Source organism: Tetrao urogallus, assembly GCF_951394365.1.
Source record: "Tetrao urogallus genome assembly, chromosome: 1".
Classification (NCBI taxonomy): Eukaryota; Metazoa; Chordata; class Aves; order Galliformes; family Phasianidae; genus Tetrao; species Tetrao urogallus.
The window spans coordinates 114,047,223-114,060,531 of record NC_136813.1 but is presented as its reverse complement, the minus strand read 5'-3'; the positions used below and the strand labels follow the sequence as shown (position 1 = coordinate 114,060,531).

At 42.6% G+C, this 13,309-nt stretch overlaps 1 protein-coding gene across 1 annotated transcript; it reads left to right on the top strand.

Annotated features, from left to right (window-relative positions):
* Positions 1-219: 219 nt before the first annotated feature.
* Positions 220-11,400, top strand: B4GALT4 (beta-1,4-galactosyltransferase 4; the record flags this gene model as incomplete). The annotated part of the gene is made up of 6 exons (XM_079547617.1): positions 220-496; positions 1,961-2,193; positions 5,918-6,105; positions 8,563-8,685; positions 10,838-10,942; positions 11,253-11,400. 6 exons carry the CDS (start codon positions 220-222, stop codon positions 11,398-11,400), a joined length of 1,074 nt encoding a protein of 357 aa, XP_079403743.1.
* Positions 11,401-13,309: the final 1,909 nt, after the last annotated feature.

The following is a 13,309-nucleotide window of genomic DNA, read 5'->3' as shown; positions in this document are numbered from 1 at the left end:
GGTTCAGGTTAAGTGATGTTTTCTGATACTCAAAGAACAATCAGCACTGCAATTCCATGAATCGCAGAACCACAAGAAGTGCAGCTGCCCTCCCTACTTCCAGTTTCCCTTCTTTACTATAATCTTCCTAGGACCTTTGGCTTCTTCCCTACCGAGTGAACAGTGGGGGGGACCCACTGTGGGATTTGGGGGAGGAAGCATTTTGCTGATCGGGGAGCAATGGCCTTAAGCTTGTATGTATTTCCCTTCTTCAATAAGTTCAGAGTGCTCCTGCTTGTCACTTTGTGTTTGATGGTGCTATGGGCTGTGTTCAGTTGCTTTGTGGATTCTGGACAGACTATTCCTAAACTTAAGAGTGTGGGGAAGCATTTTGGAAAAATCATCAGCCTGGAGGAGGAAGAGGACAGTCAGAAGGAAGAAAAGATGAAGTTAACTGAAGAAGTTCCTGCAACAAAGCCACCTCAGGGTCCCTGTCCAGCTCTGTCTCCATATCTGCGTAAGTGATGTGGATTTCCTCTCCCTTCTAAAAAGTTACATCCTCTTTGGTATTGTCTGCTTGTTTTCCTATTAGCTGTTTGACAGCTAAAACAGCCAGTAAGCAGCTGTTTAACAACATGCTTTTCTCTGGAAAAAATACAACCATACCGGTTACAGTGAGTGCTTTTGGGTGGGTGGCTCGTGGCATTGAGTGACTGTGCTGTGTCTGGCTGGGCTGCCAGCTGCTATGGTGCTGAGCATTGCATTTGCAGCTAGAATGGTACTGAAAACAGTTCTGGCTACTGTTGAGCAGTGCCAAGGCAACCTGGTCTAGTATTAAATGGGGACGTTGGTGGCCCTGCCTGTGGCAGGGGGTTGGAGATTCATGATCTTTGAGGCCCCTTCCAATCTGGGCCATTCTTTGATTCTTTGATGGCTTGCTGTCTTGCATCCCTTTTCCTACAAAAGCCAGCAGGCCAAGGGTGGGTGAGACCTTGGGAGGGGACACAGCCAGCAAGGATATATCATGCAGCTGAGATTATGAAGTGTGGAGATGTACAGGGCTTTGCTCTTTGCTGTGGAAGAATGTCAGAATATAGCTTTTAGCATGAGAAAGCTTGACCAAATAGGCACTTCTAGGCTGAAGGGATTGGAAACCCAGCAGTGTGAGCCATGTTAATGCTGATAACTCACAGCATTCCAGCCCTTTTGTGCAATGATAGTATTTATCTCTGTCATCACCTGGCATGTGTTCGGAGCAAACCTCTCCATCCTATTGCTCTAATGATAAGATGAAGGGGAGGATGTTCCTGCTTGCAAGTTAGATTTGATATTCTCTGGAGTGATGCTGAGAGAGTACAAAGACCATGGATGATGCTTAAAAAATATTGCAACAATCTAATATCTGCGTATTAGGTATTATCTGGGCTGCTGAGCAGCTAATTAAAAGTGTGCGGACAGTTCTCTTCACTGCTTACACCTGCAGAACTGGCGTGGAGCTTACCTACTTCCTTCGCTGCTTTGCTGAGTCTGGAGGGGCTCCTTACAAGAGAAGCGATGATAATTTAATTTGCTTACAGAGAGCCTTTGCACGTTTTCTTATATATTTGTAATAGTAAGCCCGTGATACTTTTGTTCATGCTTTAAGCAGAGATGACTTCTCACAAGCAGTCCTGTGTCTCTTTCCACTTTGCTCTTCTCCTCTGCTTTGTCCTGGTGGCTGTTTTTGGCCAATTCTCCTGCAGCAGGATGAAATCTGTCTTGGTATTTATGCATGTTTTTTAATCACTACTGTCATCAGTTTAACTAAACACTCAGTACAGTCTCGTTCTGCTGCCCACATAATGGTTTTCTTGTACTGTCTTTCTCTTGAACAGCCAGGGAAACTGTGACTTAAATCTGGGTTTCTTATGCTGTTTATAGAGAGTGGTCTATAGCCACAACCAGAAACAAATTAGGAAAGCTTATTGTACTTTTCCTACAGGAGGTACCAGCAAACTGACCTTCAGTCCATCTCTCACACTAGAAGAAGTACAAAAGGAGAACCCTCAGGTGGCCGAGGGCCGATATCACCCTGCAGAGTGTTCAGCATTGCAGCGTGTGGCCATCCTCATCCCGCACCGCAAGCGTGAGAGGCATCTGGTCTACCTCCTGGAGCACCTGCACCCATTCCTGCAGAGGCAGCAGCTGGATTATGGCATCTACGTTATCCACCAGGTGGGAAGGGTGTCTCTACTCAGTGATGCTTAGAGCTGTGTGCTGCCACCTCCACCATCTAGCACCACTCCTGAGGCTGCTTGGCATGCGTCTGCTGGTTGACGGACACAGTGGCAGCTTGCAGCCATTGCTTGTAGCACTACAGAATCTCAGCTGCTGTTAAAAAAGCAGGGAAATATTAAGAAGCAATGTCTAGCTAATGTTCATTTCTCTAAGTCTAAGCTTACTGTTTTCAGAGTTAGTATTTCAAGGTAAGCATCTTGCAACTGTCATGCATGCAGCTAGGCTGACGTGCTTTCTGTCTTTAAACCTGGAGCTGTTCATATCTAGCTCTTCTCTCCCATCTGCTTACTGGTTGTCATGCTTAGCAAGCAGCACATGTTGTGCAGTTGTACTTCTGTTTCAAACTAAACACACCAGTTACTACTTACATGTGCTTTGCTTGTGGGAAGAAACAGTCATGGCAGAGTGTTCAGTTCCTGAAAGACTTAATAATTTCCTATTTAGTATTCTTTTAAGCTCTGCAGAGTCGGTGGCTAAAATCTGAGCTTACAGACCTGTGCCAAGTTGACTTTTGTTTACGTGCTTATGTTCTCATCACATTAGCTAAAAGCAATACAGGTTTCTCTTTTGTAATGTGTTGTCATCTTCTTGATTTCTTTTTAATTGTGTTTTATATCTACTTTGATTCTAAACAGATTTTGCAGGCAGCAGGAAACAAAAGAGGGGGGAGGGATAAACTAATATAGCTTCCCTTCTTCTCTACTTAAAGAGGATGGACTCAAGTCCATTCTAGGTGAAAGCTTACGTTTTTGCTCGATGGTGTGGCAGGATCTACTTTCAGTAGGAATGTACTATTCTATTCCTTCATTACTTAGAGTTGTCATGTAGCTGCCTGTAGAGTGGAAAAGTGAGGTTTTTTTCTGCATTAGTGCATACTGCAGTTGTACCAAGAGTGGCTGCAGTTCACAAGCAGTATGGAAAACAATTAGGAGAATGGGCATACTTTCTTCATTTATTGAAACTGTAGGATCATAGCATATCCTGAGTTGGAAGGGACCTATAAGGATCATCAAGTTCAACTCCTGAACACTTCAGCAATTAGCAAGGCTGGGTGGGGAGACGTTAAGCTGGATGAGGATGCTGTGCCTGTCCTGGAGCAGGCATGCAGTAATGCCTCAAGTGTCCTCCTGGGTCATTCATTGCTTGGTGGCAAGTGTCACTTATCATACGGTCCTACAGATGTCCTTCTACACACATCCTATTGGCCAACAGCTCAGGAGGCCTCATGATCCTCCAGCTTCATGCCAGAGCCTTGCTCCCCTTGAACCCACCACCAGGCAAGCAGCATACATGAGGTGAAGGCAGACTGTTATCATGTTAGCAGAAAGTAATAGAAAAGCCTGAAGGTTTTGTCTGATGGGAGCACAATGTTGAGTCTAGATTTACTCTATCAGAGTTTTACTTGGATGAGTGTTATCTCTTGCTTGTCTTTCACTGTGGGTAGGCACGCCCCAATGCTGGAAGGTGAGTCTAGCCAAAACATTCCTATGGCAAATCTTTTTTACCCTCTGTTTGTGATGTCTGTAGTTGCTTTACACATCTTGTGGAAAAGAAACAGATAAAACCAGGATTTAACTACGAAAATAAACAGAGCTTGCTTTGGAGAAAGATTAAGTAATGGTCCTTTTATATTTATCTCCAAATGTTACTTTAACATTTCAGAAATCATATTTCGCTGTACAAACGTCCATATGTGAAGGAGCATGGTACTGAAAATAATGTGAGTTTGTAATCTCTATAGTGTGAGTGATGTCTTTTCCAAAGTAAGTTTATCACTTAATCAGAATTCTTCTCTTGAAACTAAGTAGGAGAACGTAGCAGACGAGAGTAGACTTTGCTATGTTTAGCATATGGTCAGCACTGAAATGGCCTCTCCTAGAAGGCTGTCTCACTGTTGTTTGACTACCTTGATGCAGGAGGGGGCTGTGGTGGCTGACTGTGCTGGTGACTGAGACACAGCCAACCAGTGGTAGATGTTGCTGCTGAACTAGTCTGGATTTGATGCACAAGTGAAGTTCTCTGTATGTACTATACCAGTCACCTGAATTGTTCTGTTGCTTGCTCAGTAATCTATGATTCCATTATCAGGAGAAAATGTTCTGATAGATTTCTTTTTTTACTCTTCTGCACTTGAAACTACTCAGGACTTTGACATCATAGATTTTTGGATTAGTTGCATCTTTGAAAGTACATTTTTTTTTTTTTCCTTGACTCAGAATGGAGGCAACTGATGATCCCCCCCCCTCTCAATTTCTCAGCACGGGCTGTATTTCCCAAAGTGGATGCTATGGTGAGCCATAAAGCTCATAATTTACCTTTGTGCAAGGAGAAAATGGCTGTTGGTAATGGTGAGCAAATTACTTCTGCAACAAAGTGTTACTAGAATGTTAAAACACACTTTATATGCAACTGCTTTTCCCTGCAACTAACCTTCCCTCAGCTTGGGGAGGCCAGCTTCTATTTTCAGTGGAACCTCCTTCTGTCCAGATGGCTTCTAGCAAAGGAACCCTGTCTCTCAAAAGTTAGTTTTTCAGTTTTCTAAGAATGCATCAAGTTGCCAATGATAGAGAATGACTGACCTCTTGCTTTCTAGGAGTGTATAGCTGGGCCTTTTGATTCTGAGTGCCAACTGAGAGTCGCAGAATCATTAAGGTTGGAGACGACCTCTAAGGTCACCTAGTCCAACCATCAGCCCATCCCCACCATGCCTGCTAAACTGTGTCCCACAGTGCCACATCTACGTGTTTGTTGATTATCTCCAGGGATAATCCATCACTTCTCTGAGCAGCCTGTTCCAATGCCTCACCACCGTTTCAGAGGCAATTTAACACCGAGTCCTCAGGTGCATGAAGTGTTCTACAGACAGATTAGTCTGTACAGTCCAGAAAAAAATATGTAGCCATATAAGCAGCCCTGTTGTTTCAGAATCAGTGGGGTCATGGTAAGCTTACAAAACTGCCAGGTAAACATATGAATGCATGTATCTAAAAGGTGGAAAATGATATTTTTGAAAAGTGAAGATGCACTGCTTTGCTGAAGATTAGTAAAAGTGAAGTGAAGCTCTGTGCTAGGAGGAATCCCTGTGTGGCCTAATAATTAGGTTATAGGCTGGAGTTTAACAAAAAAAAAAAAAAAAAAGGAAGAGACCTGCATTTTATTTCCCACTCTGCCACCTACTGTGTAGCTTAAGGAAATACAGAACTTGTTAGAACTTAAGCACTGCTATTATCTAAACTAAGGGGGCAAGCATGAAGCACCTGTGTTGAGTGCTCTGACATCTATAAACCAATAACTATAGGAATAATTTTTTTTAAGCTTCCAAAAGTCTTACACAGTCGCATGGATTGTTTACAGGTACCTGTTACGTAGTTTGATGAAGTAACAGGGCAGGAGCAGCAATAGTAGTGGGATTGCATTGTGCAACACGCATACTTCTGGTGGCTGTAGACTTTCCTGTCCCTACCCATGTAGAGGCTTAAGAAACGCCTTGCGTCATTGGCTCTGGTGCTGTACCTAATGTTATAGAGTTGTTCTTTGTACAGTTATTGACCCAAAGACTGTGGAACACAAATGTGCTTGTCAACTCTGTGATTAGAAGAAAAGCCTGGGAACAGTTCTAGTTAACACATTTCCAGAGTTTTTTTTCTGTTCGTCTCCTCAGGCTGGCAGCACCACATTTAATCGAGCAAAACTGCTGAATGTGGGATACTTAGAGGCTCTAAAAGAAGCGAACTGGGACTGTTTCATTTTCCATGATGTGGATCTGGTGCCAGAGAACGATTTCAATATTTACATGTGTGACAGACAACCAAAGCACCTTGTAGTTGGCCGGAACAGTACTGGATACAGGTAAGAAACCATGAAAAGAAGAACGATCTGAAAGTGCCAGGTTTCTGATAATGTCCCTCTTCTTGTCAAGCTGTGTACTTGAGTGCTTCCTTCCATGTGACACCATGTTTCTGATGGTAATGCTCCACCTCTCTGGAGCACTTTCTAACAGAAGATCTTCACGCAGATATCTTTGAAGTTGGCCCTGTGATCACCTGTAAGAATGGTCATTCTGGTTTCCGGGGGTGTTGTGAGAGGAAAGCAACATACCACAACCACAGACCTTATGTCTAAGCTAGAAATCGCATTCTCTTGGTTCTTGTGGCTTGACAGTATGATCTTAGGATTGTGCTAATAAAAATTGGTGCTTACCTTTTGTTGTTGGAGAGGTAACTTCTGATACTGAGATCTGCACAAGCATGAGAATCTACTGAGCAATAGGGCTGTCATTTAATTAGCTGCCTGTACAGCATCTAATACAGCATTGTTCTGGTTTTAAATTGACCTCTTAAATGTTACTGTGATGTAAATAATTAAAAACAAAAAGTCAAGTTCAGTTCACCTTAGAGGAAAAAAGGCTCCTGATTGTGGTGAATTTAATGACTAGAGTGGTTTCATTCATTTAATGGGCTTCTTTCAAGATTCAACCTCTTGTGTTATGTCAGTCTAAATATTAATTAGATGTGGGTTTTACAGAAGCTGATTGCAAGCGCTTTGAAGTAAAGGTCTGCTTCACCTCTGGTGAACTAAATGCGTGAGAAAGGAGAACTTGTACATTCTCTCTCTACAAAATAATACTCGCTTTCCAGTTGGATGTCAGTCACTAGTGGTGTATGTACCCTGAGGCCAATATGGGGAATGATACTGCTTAATGTCTTCATCGTTGGCCTGGACAGTGGGGCAAAAAGCACCCTCAGCAAGTTCAAAGAAGATACAAAGCTTGGAGGGGTAGTCGGTACACCGCAGGAATCTCAAGAAGTTCAGCAAAGGGGAGTGTGAAGTCCTGCACCCAAGGAGGAAGCACATGCTGGAGACTGGAAAGCAGCTTTGTGCCCACCAATACCTCCTCTTAGGTCCATTTCTGCAGAGTGGAACATCAGCCAGCACTGTGCCCTTGTGGCAATGACAGCAGATAGCACTGTGGGCTGTTAAGGAGGGGGTATCCTCTGCAGACTGAGGCGGCAGTCGTTGCCCTCTATTCAACGCTGGTGAGAAGATACTGCAGTGTTCTAACTAGCCCTGTGCTCCCTGGTATAAGAAAGATTGGACTACAAGAGTGAGACCAGAGAAGGGCCATGAAGAAAATTAAGGAACTGGAGCATCTGACAGGTAGAGAGACAGAGTTGGTGCTGTGGCAGCTCAAGAGAGATCCTGCCAGTGTATTTAAACATTCGGTGGTAGGTGGAGCCAGACTCTTCTTAGCAAAAGGCAGGAGATGATGGATGCAAACTGAAATACAGGAAATTTAAATGGAAGACAAAGCATTTTTACTTTAGAAGGTGATCAGATGCTGGAACCAGCCACCCAGAGTGGTTGTGGTATCTCTGTTCCTGGAGATGCTCAAAACCCAAGTGGACGAGGTTCTCAGCAACTTACCCTGTAGGAAGCTGCTTCAGTGATGGGAGTAGGAGTCAGCCAGCCTCCGAGAAAAAAGTGTCTTTTTTTTTTGTTTTGTTTTTAACAGATTCATGGTAAACCAGAAATAGTGCTAAGCACTGCTCCTCTGCCAGTGCTGCCACAGTTGGTTCATCTGTTTAGATTTATGTACGTTTGGGAATCAAAGTGCAATCTGCAGCCACTTGCACAATTCCTCTGAGGCTGGCAGTGGCAATTTAGCAGAAGTTGTCTCGTAATGCTTATCTTTAGGGCCAAGAAAGTGGAGGGTGTCATAAAAAAAGTAATTATTAAAATGGTGTAAGATAAACATGGTATGTAATTACCTTTTTAAAGTAGATACAGTTTCCTGGACAAGGACAGTTGAGCTCTGTGACATTTAGGTTGTAAAGCAACTTGCACTGTACCTCACCTTGGAACTGCTCTTGCCTTGAGCTGAATTCTCGTAGCATGTGCTCTGTTTTCATTTAAAGGTTGTGAGATTCAGCTCTAAGGTAGTCAGTGGCTTGCTGTCGTTACCTCGAAGGAGCAGCTCTTGTTCCATCTGCTACAGTGCTCTGCTTTGTTCCTTTCCTACATATCGGGGTCCTTGAGGAGCAGAGCCTTTTTGATTAGCAAGGGGAGGTGTATAAGGAAACTATTTAATTAGGAAAGCTTCATTCTTTCAGTTGGAGAGCTCTTCTGGCCTAAAGCAAATCATTATCTTTTTGTGAGAAGTGTGAGAAAACAGGAGCTACATCGTAGACTTGTGCATCGTGAACTCTGCAAAAGACAGGTCTAGATCAAGAGTTTTTATGTGGTATTTTCATTGTTGGTGTAACTCAACCTTTAAATTCTTCATTTTCTCTTCCTGTGTACTTCTAGGTTACGTTACCAGGGATATTTTGGAGGTGTAACAGCTCTAACAAGAGACCAGTTTTCCAAGGTGAATGGATTCTCTAACAACTATTGGGGTTGGGGTGGAGAAGATGACGACCTTCGAATCAGGTAAAAAGAAGGCTACATGGAAATGGGTGTGAGAAGGGGAGGAGCTGGGTTAAAAAAATAAATAAAAGCTGAGAGACTTCAACCTAGCCTTCAAAGGTGAAATGCTACAGAATTCTTGAACTCTGAAACAGTATTGCTGTATGGAGATTTGGAGTAGTTCTGTATACGTCTTCCTCTTCAAAAACATTAGGCAAATCCACAACCTGAGAGAATTGCTGGTAGGTTTTTGTTCATTGATTTTTGTTTCAGCTCCAGAGCATTTCTATTCCACTTTGGAAATTGGCTGTAACCAAAATAAGATTCCAAGTCTGGAATAGTGTTTGCTTGAGATACAAATGTACCAAGATCTACTCCTTTTGCAAGAGTGTGGGAGTTCTTGGGTTTTGGCTTTATTTTTTAAATTCACTCATTGACTACCCTAACTTTATCTGAGCAGAGCTTAGTTTGTGGGTGGTATTGGCTGTAGTTAAGACAGTTTGCATTTTAGGAAGACTGTGCATATATCCACGTACCTTTTGCTCTTACAAACTGTCAGTTTGTAACTTGGATATACTCTCTCATCCTTACATGTTTACCCTTTTCAGTTGTTTAAATATGCAAAACATTTTGGAGGTGTACAAGTCATGCTCCTGGTGATGTTAAATAATTATACTGATTAAATCAAGTGTGTTAAAGTTAGGAACTTCCAGTGCAAGTTTTTGTTACTCAAGCAGAACAGTCAGCTGTGTCTCAAGAAATCTAAGAGCGTTACTCAGTGATGTGGGTTTCTGTCCTGTCTCTGTAACTACTCCCTTCCCACCCCCTAGTCTCTATCTAGAGACACCTACTTCTCTGTGGCAACTCAGAGGCTGGCTTTTTTAGTGGCAGGGGATGGTTAGTAACCATCTTACTCCCCAGCTTCTTAATGAGCAAACAAACATGCTACTGGTATTCTTTCAAATGTTTGCTGCGTGCACATTATAGAACAAGCTGTGCAGTAGATGGGTGGAACTTGGAGGTGTTTGCAAGTGCTTGTAATCAAAAGCGATGTTCTCTTGTGCTGGCACCTGACAGCTTCCTGGATGTTGTGGTCTTTGGTATGGAAACCAAATTCTATGACACAGTGTGCAGTTGGCCTTAGCTCATGTCTTTCTTCCTGAGTAGATCTTGGACTGTGGTAGTTGCAGTATTTGTAGTGGTACTGAATAGGAAGCTTCCTTTCTCAGCAGGTCTCGTAGTACAGAGATCACTGCAGCCTACCTCTGCAAAAGCAGCAGATGGCAGCAGCCCCTGCAGTATTTTCAAGAACTGAGGGCTGCGGTGCTGCTACTTTCCACTGATTAGTTTTTGTGCTAATGCTGTGCTTTCTTCCTAGCTCCTCCCTACAGTGAGCATTAGAAAGATTTTCATATCATCTGTTGTTTTTGATAATTTACTGCTACAGTTATTGGAAAGCTATAGGGCCTGCTTCTTCAGTCTTGGTTTCCTGCTGCTGCTCTCTCAGCTGCTGGTACGACTGGCAAAGACCTGGGCTATTCCTTAATTCCCTTTCTGCTGCTAACAGAGCAAAATTGTTGGGCTCCACAGATGATGTTTAAGGCCAAAAGTTCCAATCAAGTGCCTGATGCTAGACACTAAAATCCATGCATGCAAGTTAACATTTCTGGCCCTTTTTTCATAAAGAGGTTATTCACATGAAGAAAAAAAAAGTTCAAAATTGCAGAGCTGCCTGCAGACCACAGGAAAACAAGCTCCTTTCCTCTTCTTAGTGGAGAACTAGGGTAGGGGCTTCATTACATTAGTTGAAAGAGACTTGTTGCAAAACATGCAGTGTTTGTACAGACTACCTAGGTTAACGTATGGAAGTAAAACTAGTATTGTCTGGTCTAATTTAAATGGACTCTGTTGTAAAATGTATTTAAAGCAAACTCTACGTGTTTCTCTTCAAAAGACAAGGATATCTGTCACCCTCCTGGACCTGCTGTACAAAAACCCAACTCTGTGAGCTCTCTTTCTGCAGCAAAAGAGAGTGTGGAAGACGATGATGATGAGTTGCCTACAGTTCTATAAACTTGCTTCCATGGCACCTAACAGAGTTGAAGTCTCAGAACGTCATTTCTTAAGAGCTGACTTATAGGTGGTATCTTGCATATGGCACAGCTGTTTCTTGCAGGGTTGAGATGCAGAAGATGCGAGTGATGAGGCCAGCTGCTGATGTAGCCAGGTACACTATGATCTCCCACAACCGTGACCTTGGCAATGAGGAGAACAGACAGAGGTAAGAGCAGTGTTCCTTCCATCTTACATTGTTGTTGTAGGAGCCAGGCAGCAGGTGGCCCTATGATTTTTAGAATACCATTTCAGAGATTAATTGGCTTAAACCCCTCTTCCCTATGCTGTGCTGAAAGACTGTTTCCCTCTGTCCATGCTGAGGATAAGAAAAGCATGAATTTATATTCCCAGAAGATGCAAAATGGCTATAGCTCTATCTCTAAGATTATTGGACATGGGAGAGAGCTTAGAACTCCTCTCTTACGGAGTTTGGTTTTGTGCTGCTGTAACAACTTTCTCCTCTACTCTGTCCTCAGGATGAAGCTTCTGCACCAGGTATATAAAACGTGGAAAACAGATGGGTTGAATTCCTGTTCCTATAGACTGCTGTCAGTGGAACATAACCCTTTATACATCAACATCACGGTAGATTTCAGCGTGCAGACAAAGACCTCAAAGGGGTGAGCACCACACAGGTTTTAGGAAATGGCAACGGATACTGTTTGTGGTTGGTGGTGCAGCAGATGACTTGCAGCACTCTGCTCAAAGGAGCACCTCAGCAGCACAGAAGAATGTTTTTCTGCATGGCATCTAATTGATCAGCAGAGAAGCTCATTTTCTGAGGACTGGAGAAGGTTGAACTGACCCACAGGCAGGTCCTGGTGTTCTTCTATGCACTTTCTGCTGAGATGTTTGTAAGCTTCTGTGTTTGGGCTGGTCCAGTAGAAGGTCTTAAGTCTCCTGAAAAAAATATTTCTTAAAGCTATTCCTAAACTTCCAGTTTGAAGTAGGAAGGTGACACTACCAAGACTTTAAAAGGAGGAGGCCAGTCTTTTCCCCTTAAAAGCACAAGAGTTTTCTACCATCTATAAACTTGTTGAGAAAAGCTCATTTATTCCAACCTGAAGAAAAACTGCTTTAGGGGTGGAAACAGCCATGATGAAAATAGGGGAGAAATGTTAAAGATCTTTCAATAAAATATAATCTGCTTAATTCAGAAGGCATCTGTCTTTCGTAAGCTCAGCTCACCATGTAGTAGGAGTACTTAAGTGTCACACAGCAAAATGGAAGTCTCAATTCTGCATTAGCCTGCAGGTTATACATTATTCAGGAGAGAGCTAGAAGGAAGTGCACAGGCTGTGTGAGATGGAGAAAAACTTCAGCCCCTCTTTGTTCTTTCATGGCTTAGGCCATACTGTTAGCAGCATGCGTATCTGTGTACCCAACGAAGCTGTTGCTGTTTCTGATTCTTGTTTTTATAGGAGTGGTATGGATAGCTGTTCCAGTATGCTCAGGGATTTCTGCTAAAACTCTGATTAGAAAAATTCCTTATTGCACCTGATCTGTCCTTTATCCATGCCTGTTGGATACACAGCCCTTGCAGGCAGCTGCAAAGCTGGGGGATTTTCTTTTAGGAAACTGTATTAAGAATTACACAACAACAACAAAAAAAAAAACCAACCTATATTATAGAATTTCTCTGTCTCTGGTTGACATGTATCACTTTAACTGTTGAGAAAAATGAAGCCTTTAATAGATTCTTGGGTATTAGAGTGAGAGATGCAGCTTTTCAGTGAACAGAGAACAGGAATTTGACTCTAGTTTATACAGGTAGCAAGGTAAAAAATCCTACCTTACACTTGCAAAATAGTTGGGGCTTGTAGGCAGTGCTACTGATTGACTGCCATAGAGAGAGATGACAAAAAGGGCAAGATGTAGGGCAGACCATCAGCCTCACTGTCAGGTAAGTACACATGCACTCTTGCCAGGGTCACAGCTCTACTGTCGACATATTTGACTTATTTTTTCCTCTAGTATTTCATTTCTCAAAAGTGTTTTAATTGAATGCAGATCAACCTTGAGAGGTAATTAACATTTGAGCAATGGCTGAAATGGTAGATTAATTTCCATCTGCTGAGTATAGCTGACAGTCTGAGGCCTCCTTAGATGTGAATTACTCACGGCTGCAGTAAGAACTCACACATTCATAATCTGGCCAGACAAGCAGGAATTTAAGCTATAGTTTCATCTAACTTCAGGGCAACTTTCTCCTTTATTAAAATCTTATTAAATACTCTAGTAAAAATCTTAATCCAAACAAACATCTCAACTTTCAAATTCACAAAGAATATTCACAGAACTGTAATGAGTTTCAACACCAAGCAAGTTCTCTCTCAAAATACAGCATTTCAGAGGACTGACAGAATGGCCTGAATCCCACTTACCAGTTCAGTAAGCAGCAGAACAGAGCCATCCCATTATGTAACAAAGGTTCCAGAAAACTTGGGTCAACTTACTGTCAAGGAGACAGCCTCTCTCCAGCCTGAGGGATGACAGGTAGATTTGGTTCAGTAGTTTTGCAGTGCTTTCAAAG